Source organism: Oreochromis aureus, linkage group 7 (genome assembly GCF_013358895.1).
Source record: "Oreochromis aureus strain Israel breed Guangdong linkage group 7, ZZ_aureus, whole genome shotgun sequence".
Classification (NCBI taxonomy): domain Eukaryota; kingdom Metazoa; phylum Chordata; class Actinopteri; order Cichliformes; family Cichlidae; genus Oreochromis; species Oreochromis aureus.
Genome location: NC_052948.1, coordinates 32466277 through 32490466, shown reverse-complemented (window position 1 = coordinate 32490466; position 24190 = coordinate 32466277). Strand labels below are relative to the sequence as shown.

General features: G+C 41.0%; 1 protein-coding gene across 1 annotated transcript; it reads left to right on the top strand.

Annotated features, from left to right (window-relative positions):
• Positions 1-519: 519 nt before the first annotated feature.
• fech (ferrochelatase) lies at positions 520-23433 on the top strand. Its single transcript, XM_031728498.2, has 11 exons — positions 520-716; positions 2508-2598; positions 4590-4709; positions 9731-9879; positions 10286-10420; positions 10809-10915; positions 11443-11541; positions 12622-12729; positions 13975-14139; positions 15138-15197; positions 19952-23433. Exons 1-11 carry the CDS (start codon positions 677-679, stop codon positions 20087-20089), a joined length of 1212 nt encoding a protein of 403 aa, XP_031584358.1. The 5' UTR covers positions 520-676; the 3' UTR covers positions 20090-23433.
• The last annotated feature ends 757 nt before the right edge of the window (positions 23434-24190 follow it).

Genomic DNA, 24190 nt, shown 5'->3' with positions numbered 1-24190 from the left:
TTGCTTTTTTGTTGACTCTTGAGGGAAAAAAATATTACTGAGGAGATTTATTTACAAAGAATAAAATGCATTGACCAAAGACTGGGACAGTTTTCCAATTTCATTGTACTATTGTACTATTATTATTGTCCAGTGACAATAAAGAGTTGTCTTATCTTACATCTTAATAATACTAGATGTTTGAAAAATTTTGTTTGAAATTTTGTTTAAAAATAAAAACCAGACTTTAGGGGGGGAAAAAATAAATGTCCTATGTTGTAATACCAGTTCGGAAGCTCCTGATAAATATCTTTCATAGTGTAATCATTAAAACTGACTTCAAATTACCCAGCACGCAAATTCATATTTCAGTTTTAACAATGTTTAAATATATTTTAAGAAGAAATACAAGTGAAATCTAATGAAATGGACAAATTTAGATCATGGGAGTTTTTGTAACGTTTACCTCGTGTTAGATTTTGTTTTGAAACTCTAAACCGGAAGTTGTTTTTCATTAGCTGTTATAAAAGTTGACGGAAGTCCGTGCAGGCAGCCGGCGGTAGCTGAAGGAATCTGGCTGTGGTGTCGGTAGTGTCGTGAGTTACTGTGGCTCCAGCAGCAGAGAGTACCAGTATCCAGCCTTAATCTCAGCAGGCGCGGAGACGTTTTTTAGCGGCAGTGAAAGCAGGAAGCGAGCATGATGGCAGCCCTGGGCAGCGCCGGTCGTTTGATCCAATGTGAGTGTGACTGCGCCGCCAAGTTAGCCTGAAGAGAGAACTTCCAAGTTTTGCTGGTTAGCTGAGGATTTAATTTCAGGGCATAAGCAGCATCACAGCGCTTATTTTACTCAGCTTGCGGTCACTGAATAATTTTATTTTTATTTGCCAGAAACTCAACAGCACGCTTCTGACATTGACATCAACATTTTATAAACGTGAAGTTAGCTCAGGTGATAGCATAACAACTTCCTGGCCGGATATGCCCTTTGCTTTTAACAACCGCCTTTATTTTGTCATATTACTGACTTTTTTCACCATCACCGTTGTCTTTTTTGTAATACTTCGAACGCAGGTTTTGTGTACATTACCCATGTCGTTAAGTGGAAATGCTAAAATTACCTGAATGTGTTGCCATTATTGTGCTCTTATTTTGTAAACGTTGGGGTTTCTGCGGCTCATTTCCACAGGCTTGATGTGACAGAGCTGCGTCCCTTTGGGTTACCGTGCGAACGTGAGCGTTACATAAGGGACTTATCCCGTGCCTAGACTGCATTTGGTGAGAGTCAGGTGGCCTGAAACTACCGTCAGTGTGCGCGTACAGTTTGCGTTTTAGCGCCGGGAGGAAGAAAGAAAGACGCAGAGTTACACAATTGCAGCTCTGTAAACTTGCGTAACCTCAGCGAGCCCCCTGGCGGTGCGGCGCGGTACTGCAGGGAGCGGTTATGAAAGTGAAGCCGGCTGAACGCATCGATTAGACTGTATAATTATTATCATTATTATTAGAATAATAACATTTTTTTTCCACGACAGCTTTCAAGAAGTACTTTCAAACTGTTTTCCAGGTTATTAAAATAGTCAATGATCAATAATAAAGAAGAAAATGCACGCAGTTATAATCCATGAATAAATCTGTAACCTATTCACTAATCTGAGACCACGTTAGGCTTTATAGGTACTTTTAAAAAGTTTAAAGTAGACTCTCTATCTGCCATGAAGCTGGTATTAAGTGCACTCTTGCCCAGCAGCTGGGGTTTGAGGCCAGAGTGGGTTAGGAAATTACAACAGTCCAAACATGATGAGATGAAGCAAACAAATCTTTATTTATATAGATCACATACTCTATGAACAGATTTATAACTGATTCAGACCATGCATGTGGACAGATGATAACGAATCAAGGCCTTCATTTAAACACACACATCTATCATAATTTTTTTTTTGTTTAATATTTTAGTTTTCAATAAACCATGAAAATGCTCAGAATGAGAATGAAATAAAAACAGCAATTATATCACATGTTAAGACCAGAAAATCTTAAGTAAAAAAATCTTCAGCTTGAATCCAGCTGTAATTTTTTTTGTGAGTGCTTAAATTTTATCTGCATTTGTATGCTCATATTAGTGCCCATTTATCTGCACAAAGCCTCAATCAAAATGAAACGGTTTATTATTATTATTATTATTATTATTATTATTATTATTATTATTATTATTATTATTATTGTTATTATTATTATGTAGTATTTTAATCCATAAACAAAATAGAAACTAAGATTGTTATTAAGACTATAACTGTACTTTCACAGTACTTCCTTGGAGAGTAGCATTGTCTGTGTTACCTCTGCGATTCTTCTGGAAGACAGACTTTTGAGTTTAGTGTAACAACAAATTTGCCTTCTCTTCACCTTAAAACTGATGATTGAATTCTTCACTTGTTACAAACTGACCCTTGCACTCACTCACTGATTCTTCAGCTAATAAAATCATCTAATTGTTGTGCCGATGAATCACACAGTTTCTTGTTCTTCAGTTGCCAGGAGCAGCGTGAGTCTGAGTTTGAGACGACGCTCCACTGCTGCAGCCGCCGCCTTCGCCCAGACTCCAGAGACGCAGGAAAACAGGTCACACACACCACACTTGTTTTCCTGTCTTAGTGAGGACATCTGACTGTGGGTCCCCACAATTGTAGTAACATGCCAATTTTCTGTACTCACAAAATGTCTAAACATGTGTGACACACACACACACGCGCTATATATGAAATGGGTGTAAATGGCTAGAGGTCTCTAAACACAGTCAGTGCCAGAGGTGGGCGGGTCAGTCCAAGTATTGGTAATAGATTGATTAGCCTGATAAATCCATACTTTCTATTATCTACATTCAGTTTGAAGCCCACTGAATGTGCTAAATTGTTTTTACCTCAAATAGGAAATATAATTTTCAGACATATTATATTCATAACCATTTTGTGTGTGTTTTTGTTGTTGTTAGCTAATTGTTGTGGAAACGAATAATCCCAGTGATTTAGTGGTCATTAAAAAGTGTTCTAAATTTGTAAACTGATGATGATCTGATCAACCATGACACGCTCTCCCCTTTATAAGCTGCGTTTATAGGTTAAAAGTATCGTGTGAGTGTTTTCATCCTGGTGCTGTATTTACTTGGCATTGGATCGATACCAGAATTCTCAGTATCACACAGCGCTAGCCTGTGGTGAGCATCTGTGTCTGAAGACTGCTGACGTTGGTCTGATGACGCTGCTTTAGCTGGAACTGATCTCCTATTTATTTATTCCTTTTATTTCAGAAGCAAAGTGTAATAAACCCGCTCCACACCAGTGTGCAGGGCTGTATACACAAAGATTCCTGACCTTGTCTAAAAACAAAAAAAACAAAACACTTTTCACACAGCATCTTGAGTCTAAAAGAAGGTGAAAAACTGTCAGGAGTGAGGAGAAGAGATGACATCCCGTAACAAATAATGGGGGATTTCCTTTAATTTTCGGTGAAATCTTTTCTCCTGGTCTGACCTGCCGGGGTTCATTAGAAATGATAGGGACTGTTTTTACCAGCCGTTTGTCGACATCTTCTCACACAGGACCCACCTCACGCCTCTTTATAAAATTTTGTCCTCAAGCTGACAGTTGAGCTATATTTATGAATGCGACGGCAGATTATTTGGAGTTCAAAGCTCACTGAAGTGTTTAAAGCCTCAGCAGTGAAACATGTTTCTCGGAAGCTGCTACGGCTGTAAAGCCTGCAGTGATGTAGCGTCAGAGGAGGGAAAAGCAGCAGGCAGATAATTCCAGCTGTGCTTTGCCCACGTTGGTCTGCAGCATAAATGCTTTTATGCAGTTTTTCGTGCATAAAAAAATACATTGGCGTCTCCTCCAAGCAGGTTTTCTACTGTTAGGGGAAATGTTTACCCTTCACTGCCATTTTTCATAACTGGGCTTTCATTTATTGAAGCATAAAATGCTTTTTGTTAATGAGAAGTGGGCATAAACATCAGAACTTCTTGTATGTGAGGAAACAATAATAAATGGCCTTTATTAGATCTAGATCAGACATGGTTGGTTGTTTTTATTCATCTTTTTGCAATTCATTAAGATTTAAATACAGACTGCTCAATGACCTGAAGGCTGACTTTGTGGGGTGTAAAGACACTGAAGCACTGAGTCTGGTTTAGTTCCTGTTTGGCTCAACTTTTCATTCTTTATTCCAATAATTTATGCCTTTTGTTCTTAAACAATTAAATTTACCTAACAGAAGCTCCTGGGAGGAGACTCAAATCCCTCTGGAGTTGTTTCAGGAAGGACATCTGGCATGAATGTAACCCCCAAAAAAAAAAAAACCCTGGTGTGGCGGCCCCTTGTAAATAAAGGAGTGACTAAACAACTTGTGTTGTTTGTTTGGTTTTTAATGAAAATTTGTGCAGATTAATCTCAGAAATTCAAGTTTCTTTCCACCTTGAAATATCTTCCCAGTCCCCCTGGCTTCCATCCATCATTTTTCCCACCTAGAAAGGGCCTAATGCACAGCTTCTACACAGTGTCGCATCTTTGAGCGGTGTTAGATGTGAATTATTGATCGTGACTCTCTCCCGTCTGCAGGAAGCCTAAGACGGGGATCCTGATGCTGAACATGGGAGGACCCGAGAAACTAGAAGACGTTCACGACTTCTTGCTACGCCTCTTCATGGACACGGACCTGATGAAACTCCCAGTACAGAAGTACGCACACAGAGATCACACTGACTTTAATACAAGGAGTTATTTGCAAATGTGAACACAAAATATAGTGACGCAAACGGCTGACCTTCGAGTTGAGGTGGTCGGTGTTTAACAGCTGGGATCTCGGTCTCCCGGCCCTCGCTCCATGCATTTAGCCCGTAATGTGAACTCTCTGGTGGACAGGATGTAAACAGGATATAAAGCTCTGATAAGAGGTCCTTCCTTCAAACAGTCCTCTGTCATCATTATTTCAGCAGGGCTTTGTGGGGATCTAGTGGATTACGTTATGCTCTCGTGCTTTAATGAAACTCCCCAAATGTTTTCTGTTTGGATTGAATTTATGTTTTTACAAATCAGGCGACTCGGTTACATGAAATATGTGATGAATTAAAAGCAACTGCTTTATTTTTGGGTTTACACATATGTTAGCACACACAGTGGGGGTGGGCGGGGTGTTTGTTGGGTGACGGCTCTGTGCTGTGTCCGTGTTTCATAACGGCCCACTGAGAAGAAGAATCTTTGTGGTTTTTAGCAGCACTGATCCTTTTAAAGCAGACGTGACTGACCCAAGATCACACACTTTGACTTCAAAGATTGCTCCAACCTCAATATGAATGTTTTATGAGCCACTTATTGACTTTATTTAGACCTCGGGCGGTCCCGACCCCCAGAGAATGAAGCGCTATAGCGAACGTCTGGATATTTGAGTGCAAATGTGTCTTGTGACTTCACCAAGGACGTCATTCCAAACCAGCAGTTTGATCTGAACTGAGTTCACTCTGTGGTTTATACTAGAGATGGCACGATACCACTTTTTAATGTCCGATACCGATTCCGATATCATAAATTTGGATATCTGCCGATACCGATATGAATCCGATATAGCGTATTTTGTAATCAATAAAACTGTCTTTTATAAATATCTTGCTGCATTTTGTATAAGTTCATACTCAAGTTTTTAAAAAACAGGAGACTGGAGTTATTCTGTTATACCTGTATGCAAAAAATACACTCCACCCAAAACATTTTATAGTTCAGCAACACTGATCAATCTAATAAATTTAAACCTACACCATCCTCCCTATTCTGGTATTTTAAAGAGTACTTACCTACCTAACTAATAGGGTTGCCAACTTCCAGCAAAGATATTAGGGAACCACCCCCCGCCCTTAATCGATGTAATCAACTTTAATTTAATGCAAGTGTAAAACAAATGCACAGAAATCAATTATTTTTCTACAATAATTTAATAGATTCAACATCTTTCTTCAACAGAATTGCAAACTGCACAGATGGTACCTTCCCAAAGGAAAAAGTACTATAGCTCACTAGGGTGTATATTAGACTTATTAGTTACTATCAGAGATGGGCAGTAACGCGTTACTGTAATCTGATTACTTTTTTCAAGTAACGAGTAATGTAAGGGATTACTATTGCAAAAACGGTAATTAGATTACCGTTACTTTCACGTAGGAACGCTGCGTTACTGCGTTACTAAAACCGTGATTTTTTTTTTTTTTTTTTTTTTTTGCAAGAATGTCTCATGACAGTGACGTAAGCGAGTGCGACGTTCGTGACAACAGCTGTGTGCAGATCATAATATATCGAGTGCAGAGAGAGTATGAGCATGCAGTGTTTAAAGCGTGGAAGTACTGACCTTATTTTGAGTTTGATTCCATAAAAAGTGACAAAAACATTAGCGTGCGTTGTGCGTGGGAAGAAAACTTCTTTTTACAGCGAAAAAAACCCCATAAACTTCCAAGCAAGCAGCGAGTGCGCTACGACGTAATGTGAAACTCACAGAGAAACTCGCGGATTCTTCCACTGACCGCTGCGGCACACCTGCACCAGGGTAAACCTCCGCCTACCCCACTCCTGCTTTACAGGTGAAAATAGAGCAACAGGACCGCTAGTCTTTGATTTTATTTATTTTTTGCTGTGTTTTACTTGCATCTATTTGAAAGAGTGAGTGTAAACACAAAAAAATATTTTATTTTATGTGCTGGAATGTGCAGAAAATAGGTTTAAATGTTAAACAAATTTCTTCCAGTCAGAGAATGTTGCATATAATTAAGTTTTTGCTTGATGCATAATGTTAAAAGATTTAAAGTTTAAAGTTTTAAAAAGAGACGTTTCCATTTGATTACATTTTGTATGATGGATTATGCAGAAAAAGTAGAATTGGGCTGAAAGATCTATCGCTTTATCACCTATTCAGGTTGTAAATCGTCTTTTAAAAAAGTAACTAAGTAATTAATTACTTTTGAAAATAAGTAATCAGTAAAGTAACGGGATTACTTTTTCGGGGAAGTAATTAGTAACCGATTACTTTTTTTTCAAGTAACTTGACCAACACTGGTTACTATATACAACAATGGATTTCTATACATTTAATCAGATGACCACTTTTGTTGTAAGATTCAGATAATTATTTATTCAAAGTTTTTAAATGACATAACAAAGAAAAATATTTCTTTGTGCCCCCCTTTCCCTGTTAATGCCCTACCTGGCCCCCGACAAAACTTTGCTAGACCCGCCCCTGCACAGTTACCAGCTGTCAGCTACTTAGAAAAGGATCCTGGTGTTATTTGTCTCTCAGAAACAGTTCATAACTTCCCTTCAACTCATTCATGTCACCTAAAAGGTAAACCTGTTTCTCCATCAGCTGTTCAGCTCTGATGATTCAGTAAGGACATCTCCTGGTTTCATCTTCATGTTTCCCTCTCACCACATATCCAAACAGACATCATGACCAGCAGCTTTACAGCTGTGGCTCCAGCAAACATCAGCTGATACTAGAAAGTAATATGAAATACATTCTAACAACAGCTTATCACGCCTAAAGGTGCTGCTGTTGTTTATCCGCTGGTTTCCTCTTTCTAGCGCAAAGTGGGCGATAAACAAACAAGAGAGACGGGACTTGCGGCAGAAAAGCCGATCAGCTGATCATTGATCAGTTTCATGTTTGAAGTAATAACAGGAGAGGAAGGGGGAGTAAATGAGAGAAGTGGATGCAACTGCGCAGCAAAGACAGAATAACTCCAGCTTTGTGTCTATTTTTTAATTCTAGCTGAAGTACGGGACAAATCGCTTCCTTTTCACCTCAATATGGAACTCCGATGGCCAGTCCAGCTGTGGCTCAATATATCAGTTGTTAAGCTTAACGTGGAAATACTATGCAAACATTCAGGGATGAACTTACACACTTGCTTTACTTCTCTGGGATAGTTTTCGCCGAGATGAAATGCCACGGTTTGGAAGCATGTAGCGAGGCTCCAACTGCTCCACCAGACCGCCGACAGGTCTCGCAGACAACAGCTGCTCTATCACGTGAAACGTACTGCTCCGATGCGCCGAGCTGGGTTACGCCAAGTAGCACGTTTTGTGAGGTGATTTTGTGATACTTCGGATCGGATTACATTTTTTATTTCTCTCCGATATCCGATCCAGTAATTTAGGTCAGTATCGGACCGATACATAGTATCGGATCGGTCCATCTCTAGTTTAAACCTGCTGCACAGAGAAGCACGGTGACAAAGGGCCTTCCAGAAATTAAGACCCGCTTAATGCATCCAGTTCAGGGTGTTGGGGTGGGGCTGTCACAGGATAAGGTGCGGGGTACAAACTGGACAGCTCACCAGTCTGTTGAAAGGCCTCGTGCATGGTTTTGGGCTGTGGGAGGAAGCTGGAGTACTCCTACAGAAGGACCCATGCTGTGAGGTGACAGGGTTAGCCACTGCACCACCGTGCTGCCCTGCACATAAATGCACATGTTGCAACTTTCTGTGCAGTTTTGCAACATGTTTAAAAACATTGAGGAAATGTCAAAGTCGAACTGTAACTGAAACACAAATGATTAAACGGGTTTGTCTGTTAGTCGGCTGACCTTGGGGTGTGTTGTTTTTTTGTTTTTTGTTTTTTTAAATTAGCCTTTCTTACACTTGAAGGTGTTTGACTGTAAAGCAGAGAGATTCCCATCAGCCACTGCTCCTCTTTGTGCTTGCTGCTAACATGCCGGGTTAGGATGGTGAGCATTCCAGCATGCTAACATTAGCAGGGGGTCAAATGGCTGCTGTGTCTAAGTATAACCTCACAGAGCTGCCAGTGTTTTGTTTTGTTTTTTCTCCCCCTTTAACCTCTATTTCACCCAGAAGTGAAGCTCTTTGTGTGAAGAATCTCTCTTTTCATGATTGGAATCTCTGCTCTGTGTAAGAAAACTGACACGAGTGCCCGTCACTGTGTTATCCAGCACTGAGACAAACCATCCTCTGAAACTGGACAGAGTAATACCGACCTGCTATATGGGGTCATGTTGTGCATATTTTGTATAATTTTAGACTGTTTTGTGTTTGTTTTATTGTTTGGCCTCTTAAAATGCTCAAATTTGACGGCACAAACTCCTTGTAACCCTGCACCAGTGCTCAGTAAGGTCTGTTTGTTCATCCATCCAGCATCTGCTCTTTGGACTACAAGAGCATTTCATGGTGTAACAGGATGAATCCAAATAGACCTGACAATAGAAATGTTAAAATAATAAATTCCTGCCATCATTGGGTATTTTGTGGTCACTTTACCTTTTCTGCTTCTGGCCATTTTGAGCAGAGTTGTCTGACAGGTTTCCCTGGGGTGGGAAACAAACAGGGTGAGGATAAATAAGGGATTAAAACACACAATAACACAGGAATGACACAAAACGGTTCGAACGTTAGTGCTTCATGCTTCTTGCTGCAGAAAAGTCCGTGCTGGAAACTCTAAACTAGATTTATTTTCTGGTGTTTGGTGACGCTTGTGGACATGAATCTCACCTCCGTGTCCATGGAAACTGCACATCTGACTAAAAATGTTAATAATGAACCTTGACCCTTTAAAGCTCCAGAAATCACACGTTACAGTGCGGTTACAGGTCATCATTTGCTTTTCTTCTTCTTCGTTGCTGCACAATAATTCACTGTATTAAATCTGTGATGCATTAAGTGTGAGTTGTGTAACTGCAGCTGTGTGATCTACCTCCCGCTCTGCAGTAAACTCGGCCCATTCATCGCCAAGCGGCGCACACCGAAGATCCAGGAGCAGTACAGCAAGATCGGGGGAGGCTCTCCTATCAAACACTGGACGTCCATGCAGGGGGAGGGCATGGTGAAGCTGCTGGACGAGATGAGCCCTGAGACGGGTGAGGACGCCTCACAGAGGCCTCCGCTCCTCCTCAAATCTGCCAGCTTACATGGAGTTAAAGTCATGTTTGGAGGCAGTTTGTGTGCTTTTGTTGAGACTATGGTTTGCTCGGCTGTTGTTGGCAAAGTGTGTGTGTGAAATGGAGATAGTAAGACAGCAAAGGAGTGTCTCCTCACACGCCTGCAGCGCACCTCACTGATAACACAGCAGCAATCTGAAAACTGAACAGATCTGTTAGAATTTCGTCTAAAAGCACGATAATCTTCATAAAAACCTCCCTTTAAGCTCCTGAAATATTATTTTTATTTGAAGATTTAAATTAAACCGCATATCCTGTATATTCAAACTGTAATGTTGCCAGTGAGTTTCTCTGTCTGGTTATTGGCTGTTTCTTCTCTCTGCAGCTCCTCACAAGTTCTACATCGGCTTCCGGTACGTTCACCCGCTGACGGAGGAAGCCATTGAGGAGATGGAGAAAGACGGAGTGGAGAGAGCTGTGGCCTTCACGCAGTATCCTCAGTACAGCTGCTCCACCACAGGTGACACAAGCAGGAAATGAAGTCTGTTAAATGTAGAGCACATGTAAAAGGAACAATCAGAAGATTACTCAGACGTTTGTGTCCGTTAATGCCGCCACACCCAGGGTGCTGTCTGCTCTGCGAGCTCCTGATAAATACACTCTGTTCACTCCAGACTAAATCACACTCAGCATGTTCTCAGACTGTTCCAAGAACGCCCAGCTCACACGTGAGGCAGGCACACTCTTCAAACCCACAATCCGTCCATGAATCGGTGCCCACAGTCTGTTTTTGGGTTGCAAAATATACATTTGAGGAACTTTATTGATTAGTGATTGGCAGCAGCAGAGAGATTTTATTCCTGTGTAAAGAAGTATTTTTACAATGTGTTTTCTTCTGTTGCTCACAGGCAGCAGTCTGAACGCCATCTACCGTTACTACAGCAACAGAGCTGACAGGCCGAAAATGCGCTGGAGTGTCATCGACCGTTGGCCCACACACCCTCTGTTGGTGGAGGTTAGAGACACACACACACTCACTTTCATATCTTAGTGAGGACATCTAATTGGCATAATGCTTTCCTTGGCCGCTTACCCTTAGGTTATGGTTAGGCTAATTCTAACCCTGACACTACAAACACTTCAAACTCATGGGGACGGGCATTTGGTATAGCGGAGGCCAATTTCTGTCCTCACAAAGATGTCTAAACGTGTGTATACACATGCAAAGTAACACCAAACTAGTACTGATGTACACGATATTGCCAAAAGTATTCACTCGTCTGCCTTCACATCCATATGAACTTGAGTAACATGGGTGATCGTGGCAGCTGTTAGTCCTGACTGTGTTTTATCAGCTGAGGTAAATTTCACTAGCTGTGTGTGTGTGTGTGTGTGTGTGTGTGTGTGTGTGTGTGTGTGTGTGTGTGTGTGTGTGTGTGTGTGTGTGTGTGTGTGTGTGTGTGTGTGTGTGTGTGTGTGTGTGTGTGTGTGTGTGTGTGTGTGTGTGTGTGTGTGTGTGTGTGTGTGTGTGTGTGTGTCCAGTGTTTTGCAGAACATATCAGAAATGAACTGCTGAAGTTTCCAGAAGATAAGACAGATGATGTTGTCATTCTGTTCTCGGCGCACTCGCTCCCCATGGCTGTAAGTATGAAAAACTATTACTGCTCATACTACTGACAAGTACTACCAGTTCTGCTCTTAGCCTTAATTCAAAGTAACACACTAATAAAAAGTTTCATTCACCAGAACTGGACCACAGACTTCTCTAAGCTCTCTACAGCATAACACTCATTATATTTCTCAGATAATTCAAGTAAAAGGGTGAACAAGGTCGTAAAATCGAGTCAAGTGACTCCAGCTTGCAGCAGTTAAGCTGTCTGTATCACACTCGTCACCCCATATTATAAACTTTAACACATTTGAAATGGGTGGATTATAAAAATGAGAACAGGTTTTTGTGTGTGTGTAAACTGTAAAGTTTGGGATTTGCTGTCGCAGTTTCTGGGGACTGACTCACCTTTGGAAAGGAACGAATGAAGCCAGCGTGGAGTCTGGTCCTTATTACTGATGACACTGATCAGATGGTGCCACTCTTATAGAGACTGATGTGTTTTCCACAAATTACTACTAAAATTTACTGAAATTTCTAAGTATAGGCATTTCCTTTCACAATGGAGTAGAACTATCGTATATTTATTGGTAGAAAACAAAACCCACTTAATCTTCATTTTCTTTTCGTGTAAAGAAGTACACTTTAAAAACTATTCCGATTTGTTACCTGACAGTTCATCAAAACAGATGAAAAGCCTGAAATATCTCAACAGAAATCAATGCAAATTTAGTTTGTCTTTGTTGTTAGGAAGCCTATAAAACTGTTTTCTGCTGCAAAATTCAGTGAGAAAGGCTTCTGCTGTCATTCTCTTAATTGGTTAGTTTGACAGCCCATCTTTGGCGTCTATATCCAACATGTCACCAGCAGTTCAGTGTAACTACTCGCACTTTAAATCCAGGAACGTCCCAAACTCTGTGATCTGGGATAGGCCAAGCTTCTCAGATGAGAGAGCTGATTTCCTCGTGCCTTGTTAGCTTTCTTTGAACCATGCCATTAGGCAACAGAAGGTTTTTGTCCAGCTGAAGTACTTTCTTCCAGCACATTATTCAGGAACCTCTTAATGTGTTAATGTTGCTGCGCGCCATGCTGTTGTGTGCCCTGTGCTGCAGGTTGTAAACAGAGGTGACCCGTATCCTCAGGAAGTGGGAGCCACAGTTCAGAGGGTCATGGAGAGACTGGGTCATTGTAACCCCTACAGACTGGTGTGGCAGTCCAGGGTGAGTAAACATCACTCGCTATGTAATTGAATAAACCAGCACCACCACCTAGTGGTGACAGTGTGCTGTAATAATCAGGCAACGCTGCATACTCAACACTGATCACACATCAGTTTGTAATGCTTAGTAAATTTAAACCATATTGAGGAGGTTTTTCACACAACTTTCATTGTCAAAATGCTTTTTTTGTTTGTTTTATTTATTTTTTGGCATTATTTCACCCTGAGCCTGACTTTAAAAAGACAAAACGCACACAGCAACATGGTGACCACAGGCCAAAGAAAGTCTGTGACATTCAGCGACTGAGTAATGATGGATTAAGTGACCACTAGTGAGTCAGAGTGGGCAGGTTCTAAGTAAGGGGGCATCAACACAAGAAACAATTTGCTCATCACTCTTAACTTTGCAGCTGCCTGGTGGTTGCTAAAGGACGTTCCAGACTCCAGTTACCTAGGGTAAGAGACAAGAGCATCCTTTGCTCTCATAGGTAGTCGCTCCGTTCGCCTAAAGTTCAGTAAAGTTTAACTTGGGATTTTCTATGGGAAATACTCAATGTCACCTAGGCAACCGGAGCCTAGACTGTCCCCTAGCGACCGTCGGTGACAAAATGCTTTTCTTCCTGCATGAGCAGGAGCCCGTCTGTCTGCAGAACTAAAGAAAAACTGAACACATTGCCAGAAATGTGAGCACTGCCCAAATCTATTACCTATGTTGACCAGACTCTTCCAATCCAGCTTTACCTTCTTATTATACTTACATGCTGCTAAACTATTAATATTATTTAGACCTGGTCGGCCTGCTTTTGTGTTTTGTGTTGCCACAAGATGGAGCCACTTGTCTGACTAATACTTTTGCTATTTCAGAGTAGAAGCCCTCAAAGCTCCTCAGTGCTCAGGTCACAGGGGCTGGCAGCTTACATAATTCACAAATGTTGAAAATTTCACAGTGGAACAGGACTCTGAGCTGTCACTGGCTACCTGTAGGGCAGAATGAATAACCCAACATGTGCAAAAATGCACAGTATGTGGTACATACAGTAACACAGGGTACCAGAGATGGCCTTCCTGCAAGAAGACCGTAGCATCAGTTTTATTTATTAATTTTTTTTTAAATATTTAATGGGATTTCAAGAAAGGTCACAGGGTCGTTTGCGTCCTCACTGAACCAGGAACACCTAAAATGACCTTGGGCACGTCATCCATCTATAGAACTTAAGTCAGCCATGTCCTGTGTGTGGTCTCTCAGGTGGGGCCCATGCCGTGGCTCGGTCCCCAGACAGACGAGGTGATCAAAGGTCTGTGTGAGCGAGGGAAGAAGAACCTGCTGCTGGTGCCCATCGCCTTCACTTCGGACCACATAGAGACCTTACACGAGCTGGACATCGAGTACAGACAAGTGCTGGGAGAGGAGGTGAGGGGGTGGGGGGGAAACCAGTGTTTATATACATTTCCTCAGTTTTATGTAAAAATTAACCGGTACATAAATGCTGATCTAAAAAAAGCAGAATAAATCTGCAGCAGCCTTTGAAGATATAAACTGAAGCAAGCAGAAAGTCAATCAGAAATTACCCAGACCTGCTCTGTCTCTAAAGTCCTTAGAAAGATTCATTAAATAGGGGAAACGTATTTATGCATTTGTGATCTATAAATAGGGCTACGATCTTTGTACTGGTTGTTTTGGTTAGCTTGTGTGGGTGTGTGTGTGGTTTGTTTCCAGCAGCCCAGTGCCCTCTGTCTGTCTGAAGGCACCAGTAAAATGACCACCAATCAATGTGACTGGTGCCATAAAGATACACATGCTTATACCCATGAAGAACCATCGAAATCGTTTCTAAACTTGAACCTGAAGAAACACATCTGTCTTCCAGTCCTCAGTTTTGAGGTCTGGAATGCTAAAAAAAACTTACCCCAACAAAAACATATAACACCTCTACACACCTGATGTATTAAATTCCTCATGTTTGGATTTATTTACTCCAAAACTGGACGGTCACATTAACTGAGCGTTTACTACCTTTTTTCTGTGTGCGTCTAAATTGTTGGTAGATGTGTGCAGTTCCAGTTTTTCCCAGTGGGCTGGAGAATATCATGATGGTGACTGTAACTGATGTGTTGTGGTTGTGAATCGCAGATGAGCTGTGGCAGTGACTGCATTTTCTCTTTGGGTCTATTGAGTTTCCAAAGCTCAAAAGCCAAACTAATGACTTCACAAAGCTATAAAATGGAGTAAAGCAGCAAATACTGACCTTTTAAGTCCACAATCAAGAGACTCTTTGGTGGGCTCGACTCCACGTTCACAACAGAAACTCAGGCAGGAGCAAAGGAATGAGGAAAAGGGTTTGTCCCCTAATTTTTCAGTTTTCTAAGATGTTATGAACATTTGTGATGTGTTGTTATTTTTCTTTCCAGTGTGGGGTGGAGAACATCAGGAGGGCTGAGTCACTGAATGGGAACCCTCTCTTTATGAAGGTACCTGTCACACACTAACCTGACCCATGTCTGCAGAACAAAGATTTTCTTTAAAAGAAATGCAGATGGCTAACATGAAGTGCCACGCTGGTTTTTAAAGTCATGTTTTGATCCCTTTCGTTGAGCATTTTGGCTCTAATGTCATATGCAAGTGTTGCATATATCTCAGAAATGGAGGAATTGTTAACCACAGACTGCCCTTTATACAGTCCTTTTTACTTTAAATATGACCATAACTGACAAAGTGATCATCATCAATCAAATAACAGTTAAAATGAGCAACTTGGACAATAAACCCATCAAGAAACTCTTCACTGAGGTCACACATATATTTCGTAAAACAATATGAAGACTGACTTATACAACAGGTAATTATTAAAAGGTGCAAATAAATGTGGAAAAATGTTCAACCCCATATACAGAAGAATAAGTGTGAGTTTTCAGTTGGTAGATAAATTTTCACTCATGTTCGCAGACTCTAAAATATTCAGATTTCTTTTCAAACTTGCAAACTTACAGCTCTGTCATCAAACCTTTTCTCTACTAATGCCAGCAGAAAGGACGAGTAAAGTAAATGACAACAGTATATGTACAATAGAAGAAGAAACGAGCAAAGTTGAGGTATGCTGCAACGTTCCCGTGGGGCATGTTCATGCCATATGACATTTCTTTCCTGTCGTAGGTGAAATCTTTTTGGTGGTGCCATAGAGCTTTTTACCACATAACATATATAAAAAGTTAGATTTCACAGTAAAACTTCTGAATCTGAATATTCTCATCTGAATGAGGTGGATCCTAGGCGAACCGCATGAAATGATGAAACTTGTCATTTTCCATTCCCACTAGGTGGCGTTCTAAGTAAAGATTATCATGTACATGTATTCCAAGTCAGGACTTTTATCACGTGAATTTTGGGGCAGATTGGGTGATGCAGGTTTTGAGCTGCAGCAACTTTTTGTGTTTTACTGTTTCATGACGAATCATTGAAATTTGCCCTGGCACCAAGAAAATGCTCTTTAGCAAAAACGCAAAGAAGAATTCATGAAAGTACACTGCCTGGAAATGGCTAAAACTGGGCCAAAGTTGCATTGTAAATTAAAAATGGCGACATTCCTGTTGTGTTCAGGGTAGGGCTCTAATAGGTGTTTTTATACCTTTTGGGATGACACACATGTGAGCCAAATTTCATACATTTACATAAAACAAGTGGCTGTTTCGTTTGACTTTACAGGCAAGACCCATAAAACCATATTTAGGTTTGAAATCTGTAAGGGGGTCAAAAGAAAAGATGGTCCTGTGAAGTAGCTGCAGTCATGAGATGGTGAATGAATGAGTGAATACCTCCTTGTGTCCTTCGTTCTATCCCAGGGGTCGGCAACCCGCGGCTCCGGAGCCGCATGCGGCTCTTTAGTCCTTATAGTGCGGCTCCGCGTGGTTTGGGAAAATAAATTAGAAGTATTTCGCTGAAGTGTATTTTATTTATGTTAGTTCTTTTTAACTTGTAGTTCTAAATTGGAAGATTATTGTGATATTGAAATATAAAAATAAAATTATATTCTATTATTTTTTTCATCGCTCAAAATAAGCGTCACACTCACGGAAGCCGGTATTCCCGCCGAAACGCCGTGCATTTATCGAGACTTTCAACCCCAGGTAGGCCAATTATGGATCTTCGGATCCACATTATGTCAGCAGCTGTTCTCCACTGTGAACTATGTTAAAGACAAACACCGTTCACGCCTCACAGATGACAGCTTACAGTCCTGCGTAAAGATGAAAGTGACTTCGTACAGCCCCGATTTGCAGACGCTGTGCGCAGAGGTTCGGGAGCAGAAGTCTCATTGTAAACAAATCACGGCAGACCCGACGGTGTTTCCATGAACATGCTTTTGAGAATCTCTTTATTGACCACTTTTCACACACGGTTGCTGTACGCATACAGCCGGCTGTAGCTTTTCAGCTCACAGCCCGACATACACCACCAACAACACAACAGCACAGAGAGCGCAGACGTTAAGGCAGCGAGGCGTGATTGCGGGTTCCGCTCAGGTGCGTCGCTTACCCTGCAGCGGCACTGCAGACCACGCCCCGCCAAACACATTAACCAGGTAAAATACATATTTAGGCAGAATTTTGCAAATATCTATTTTTCATTTTTCAGCAGCATAGTGCTTTTTTCCAATTATTTTTTTTAAAAGTCAGGTCAAGGCTCCAAAAGCCCAAAGGCGATATAAGGGTTTTTGTTTGCTACATGGATCATTTTAGTTCAGCTGGGTGTCTTTCCTTTTGTTATATTTCTTTAAGAGTTCAAGGTTAATTACATAAATAAAATGTAATTTGCTCTGTAGCACTTCATGGATTTCATAAGCAGCACACCTTAGTTGTTCACACAAAGCATAAAGATAAAAAACAATATATACAGTGTTATCTTCATTTTAGATGTCAAAAAGTATTTGCGGCTCTCAGTGTTTTCTTTTGCGTGGAAACCGGGTCCAAATGGCTCTTTGGGTCTTAAAGGTTGCAGACCCCTGTTCTATCCTTTACCGCTTTCCTTCTCCATTGTCACCATTTTTCCTTCCATCCCTCCTTCCTTTCCTCTCTCCCCTCCCTCTTTCCCTTCATCCTCAACCCTGAAACCTTTCTCACAACAGGCAACTCCTCCAGCTGTATCGTGTGTGTTTGTGTGTGTGCGTGTGCACAGGGTTTATTAAAGGAAAGGGCCAGATCAATGGGAACCTTTAGAGCTGACTACAGTAGAACTGAACTGCCCGGCTGGCTGGCTGGTCAGGCCCGCCGTGCTCAGAGACCCCTCGCCGTGAGTGTGTGAGTGTGTGTGAGAATCAATATCCAGAGGATGATTAGTTGGTAGTTACTGAAGGATGGTTTCCTTGGTGTGGTTTTTAGTTTCTCAGTGAGCTGCTGCCGTCTGCAAGTAGCAGCAGCTAGAAAATAAAGAAAAATGCATTCATCAGGATTTTCACTGCACACTCTGGTTGATGTTGAAGCTTCATTTTTTATTTATTTATTTTTTAAATAAGTTCCCCTCAAAATTACTACACCTAACAACTTTTTAACCTCCTAGGACCTGGCGTCCACATATGTGGACATCACATTTTGGGTTATTTAGACCAAAATACTCAATTTTGCTCTTCAAGGGCCTGATATCCATTTACGAGGACATTATACTGCTACTGTTCTATCAAAATTTTAAACGAATATCCTCATATGTGGCTCTGATTTTTCATAAAAACAAAAATAAGGTAAAAAAAAAAATCTGGTAATTCTTTGTTTTTACATTTATTGGGCCCCAATCAGCCCAAATATCAAAGAGAAATTAAAAATGCATGTCGTGGAAGAGTTCGGGTCTTAGGAGGTTAAAGCAATTTCAGAGTTGAAAAAATGTCGACTGTAAGACTAAAATTACAACAGTTCAGGTTTTGGAGCGCTCCGGTCATCCTGTATGTTTGGTATAAGGGGGTTTTAAGACAAAATTTGCACTTCAGCAGTCGAATTAACTATCATGTGACTATTGTAACGCCCACCAATAGGTGCACTCGCTCCAGCCTAGTGCATTAGCTGAAGTTGTAATTCATGTTCACTGTGTTTGTAACCTTGTTGGGTAAATGTTCATTTGCTCACAGATGTGGTCAGACGTTTCCACTCATCGTGGGCATGAATGTCGTGGTAATTCTGTGCTTTTAATGATATCTTTGAGCTGTTCTTTTTCCAGAGTGGAATAATTGTACAGCCTACATCTTTAATTACTATTTAAAAACAAAACAACAACAAAACACTACAAGTTGGTACACAACTTCATTCATTTATTGTTTTGTTTTTGTTTTTTTTCCCCTCAATTTCAAACACACATTATGTATGCAGGTAGCAGCTCTGCCAGGTGCTTTTGGTCAAATATCCAGCCAGACTCCTGCCAGAGGCTTGTTGATGGATACCATTTGTCTTGGCAGAATTGGTAGCTTATTTAACTTGGTCTCCTGGCACTGATCTGGCTTTAAGCATAATCCACAATTTTTTTTTTTTTTTATTATTATTATTTTTTTTTTAATACGGTTGAGGTCGGGGATTCGGAAAGGCTATTCCAAAGGCTTAATGTTTGCCCGCTATTTTAAAACTAGTTTTGATACGTGTTTTTGATCATTGTCTTATTGGACCAACCACTTGTGTCCAAAGTTCTACTGTCTTACTGATTTGACCATTTTGGAGGTATCCTCCTTTATTCCAGGCCTATTAACGGGAAGTTAATATGCCTTGACCTTATCAAGTTGAAATATTGCAGAACCTACAGCACCACATTAAAAGATTTAAGTTAAGATTTAATATTTGAGCCTGTGTGGATTAAAGACAACGCTCAAAGTTCTTGTTTGTGTATTTATTTTCTATTTAATGTTTTTCTAAGACATTAAAGATGTATGCTGTACAATCCTGTGTTTAAAACAAACACAGTGAAAAGGATTCTTATTGGCTTTTTACCCACAAAGGTTTCACTTCTGATTATAGTAACCACCACCATTGCTTCGGTGCCGTGTTCTTTATGCCTTTTAAAGCGTAGGGTTTCAGAAAGGCTTGCAGATATGTGCCCAATGCAGAAGTTACACTTACGATGGCCTACTTTCTTTTAGCCTTTAAAATGAAAATGCTGACTCAGCCATCTGTTTACTGGTTATATTGAGCCCTAATCTGTGAGGCAGAGTTTGAATGTACTTGTCTGAATGCTGGTATTCCTTTGTCTCGTTCAGGCCCTGGCAGACCTGGTCCAGTCCCACCTGAAGTCCAACGAGCCGTGTTCCCGTCAACTGACCCTGCGCTGCCCGCTGTGCACCAACCCCACCTGCGGAGAGGCGAAAGCCTTCTTCGCCAACCAGAAGCTCTCATAGAAACTCAAGACACACATTCTGATGCAGCAGGGCTACCTGTGGAGGAGCTCGAGGCCTTCTTCTAAAAAGCTTCATTCAAACGCACAAGCGCACACCGCCTCTCCAACAAGAGTGTCAGTTAACCAGGAAATGCCACCAAGAAAGGACCAAATGGTTTCTGCAAATGTATTCTCACGCACACAGTTACTTTTGGTTTTGGTCTTTAGATGGGACTAATATCTGCCTTTCAAAACCTCTTTGTGCTACTTATTATCATCATTTTATTTCACCAGACAGGTTAAACCTTCAGCAGATACCATTTGGTCAAAGCTTGTGTAGATTAGAGAACTGGGACATCACATGACAGGAAAGAATTGCACTAAAAACTGCATTTCCCCTTACTCACATTCCATTTGCTTTGCCCCTGCAAACTTCCATCAGAGACCCCGTTTTCTTGCTTCCTCGCTGGTGCTAAATGACTAACAGTCGGCCGTGATGACACAGCACGCACCCAAAGGGTTCTGGGCTGTCTGGCCATTTCCTTCGCCCTTCATCTCACCTGCTGCTTCACGCCATTGTCTCCCCAGATGGTAGCCCCGCCCATCCTGCTGTAACTCCTGCAATTTGATTGGAGGTTAGATCCTGCCTGATAGGAGGGTACTGGCGGACTTAAGAGAGAAAAAGAGGTTTATATTTAAATTAAACAAAACTAAATGAATTATTGTGATGATCCTTCATCTACTCTAATTTCATAAATGAACCCCGGTGAAGCTGGGAAACTAGAGTCACCCACTGACCCTCTGAGTGTCATAAGCAAGCTAGAAAAATATGTTGCTTCTATTTTCCTGCTGAGGGAAAAATGGAAACCAAAACAAGTCAAAAAGCGATGAGTGATAATCAAACTGTTGAGCTGTTCGCATCGGTAAAAGTCCAGCCTGTGAGTTAGGGGTTGTGTGCAGTTATTTATTCTGAGAGCGATTGGCCCAGTGACTTGACCAGGAGATGAAATGGTAGCTGCATATATTTATTTATTTTTTTTCAAATAAAATAAAATGAATGTAATGAAGAGACCAGTCAGAAATGTGACGTAAAATTGTAGCTTAACGAGGAAGAAGTTACCATAAAATTGTGAAACTATATCAGTGAGGACGCTCATGCACCCTCCGTGAGGAAAAACAAAGGGGGGAACAGATGTTACTGGTTTTTATAGTAGCAGTACTGGTTTCACAAATTGAGAAACAGCCACCAACATCATCAAGCTTAAAAATATCTGGAAAAGTGGAAAAAATGGCATTATCTGCATCTGCACACCTGAAACTGAAGCTAAACCTAATCTCTTTAAAGATGAGGGTTAGGGTTAGTAAGAAGGAAAAACAAGCGATTTAAAAAGGAAAAACTAAGTGAACAACACGAGAGATCCTCACATCTGTTAAAGGTTTTAAAGGCTCGTACAGCTTGAAGCTATAAGGGAGAACAGATTTAGTTTCAATGGGTGTAACAATCCTGAAATGAAGACTAAAATCATCATATTAATGCTGCTTACTCCCATTTTTCTATTGGCCATCACCAACTTGGAGTTTTTAGTTGCTGCTATGGTTTCTCTTGTGAGCCAGTAGATCAGTACTAGTTGAATACTTTAAATCTTCTTTATCAGTATAGGTTGCTGAGTCTGGGTCAATCCCATCACTCTCTAACCTGAGCCAACGTCAGAAAATGTCTTTATTCTTAAACGTATCCCATCCTTTGGGGCGTGATGAGAACTGGCTTCAGTTTGGAAGCCCTGTAACAAAGCTGTAACGTGCAGAGAAGTAGCTCAAAAATGACATTTGTCAGGTGTTTAACTGCAGTTTACCTCTGACTGCTGTCTGCATATAGAAATAATTCATCTTGATATTAGTGTATCCAATTTAACCAGTGATTAGTCTGAATTAAATAATTCTATAACTGATTTCAGTCTAGGTTGATAAAACTCCAGACGTCGTCTCAGTGACTGCTGGTTTGATTCCACCTGACTTCCTGTTGTCTTGGAAATGTCCGGCATTTGGGAAGTGATGTACGACCTCTGACCCTGTTCCTCCTTTACTGGTTTTGTTCTGTTATGCAGTGATAATGTGCCTTTTTTTACACTGGCTGACTAGAAATACTGGACTTGTGCTGTATGTAAATTATACGCGTGCTTAACCAAAATGCTGACAGGAGAACTCCACCCTGAAATCTGAATTTGCGTGTTTCTGCTGTGGTCGGTGCCATTTATTAAAAAAAAAAACTAAACTAAATAAATAAAATCTAATCATAAAATCCAGAAAGTAGTTAAATTGCTGGAGCTTTACTGCACATGTTTCAGTAATGACCAGTCTCTTTAAGGGCCTCCCCTCCCTAAAACTCCACTTTCTTCTGTTTGGCCACTTTCTAGAAGCTTGCTTTTTTTGTGTGTGTGCTATTTGGAACTATGACCATGTCTAAATTTTGCAAAACTGTATCCTTGTGTCAAAAAATAGGGAAGAGTTACAGATATGTAACATTTAAAAAGTAGCAAGTACAGGATATTTACATGGTTTAGAAATGATATGAAAAACCGAAGGCTTGAACCTGTTTGTAGAAGCTAATGGAGCTCAAATCAGCCTTTTCCTGGTGCAGGTCATTCTAATATTTTTGCCTATGCTTGCAAAAACTTTCTAAGATATTTTTGCTCCTACATTTTTCTGCTTCCACTGTACAACACAGACAGAAATGCACTTTACAACGTGTACTCATCCGATACCAGACGTGTTAGTGCGCTTCCACATTCTTTTTTGTGTGTGTGTGAGAGTGAGTAATACTTGACGCATTTCAGTCTCAGTGAGTCCTTTTTAATGTCAGCACCCATGAGCTGTCTAAAGTGGTTTGTCATTATTATTGTGACACATGATGCGGGCTTTCAAAACTGCTTTGCAAAGGTTTAAAGGAGCGTCTCACTACTTATGTGCAACTAAAAGACGAAGTTGACCTCGATTAAAATCCTGGTAACAATGGGAGAGGGTCACAGCAGAAAGACATTCTCAGGGTGGCTGTATCCTAACTTATTTTGAATGATCCTCCGTGCGTCCGCTTGGACAGCTGGTGTGACTGTGCGTGCGTTCAGCTGAAATTTTGCAGTTTGATTTGTACAAGCAAATGCACTCTAGATTTCTTGCACCTCCTGTGTGCTTGTTGTAGTTTGGATTTATTTATTTTTTTTCTTTGTTCCAGAGCACATAAACCACCTGTCTCTACTGTTGTATCATGTTTTTTGGACATGTACATGAGAGGACACGGTATTATCAGTGCAGTTACAGACGACAGCAGTCTTCCTTCAAAATAAAATACAGTAATGTGAGGAAAAAAAAGTTGTCATTTCTCGTTATTGTATGAAATCCTGTGATTTGAAATCTGTTGTCACGATTATCATTTGTCACTAAATAAAGGGTGAGATTTGCATGCAGCAACCATTTTATTAGGCACACCTGTTTGTTAATGAACAGTTAATCATCCAAATGCCAGCAGCTCAGTGCTGTTCATACTATAGTTTGTGTTTGTGTGTGTGTGTGTGTGTGTGTGTGTGTGTGTGTGTGTGTGTGTGTGTGTGTGTGTGTGTGTGTGTGTGTGTGTGTGTGTGTGTGTGTGTGTGTGTGTGTGTGTGTGTGTGTGTGTGTGTGTGTGTGTGTGTGTGTGTGTGTGTGTGTGTGTGTGTGTGTGTGTGTGTGTGTGTGTGTGTGTGTGTGTGTGTGTGTGTGTGTGTGTGTGTGTGTGTGTGTGTGTGTGTGTGTGTGTGTGTGTGTGTGTGTGTGTGTGTGTGTGTGTGTGTGTGTGTGTGTGTGTGTGTGTGTGTGTGTGTGTGTGTGTGTGTGTGTGTGTCTGTGTGTGTGTGTCTGTGTGTGTGTGTGTGTGTCTGTGTGTGTGTCTGTGTGTGTGTGTGTGTGTGTGTGTGTGTGTCTGTCTGTCTGTGTGTGTCTGTGTGTGTGTGTGTGTGTGTGTGTGTGTGTGTGTCTGTGTGTGTGTGTGTTCGTCTGTCTGTCTGTCTGTGTGTGTGTCTCGTCTGTCTGTCTGTCTGTCTGTGTGTTTGTGTTGTGTTTGTGTGTGTGTGTGTGTGTGTGTGTGTGTGTG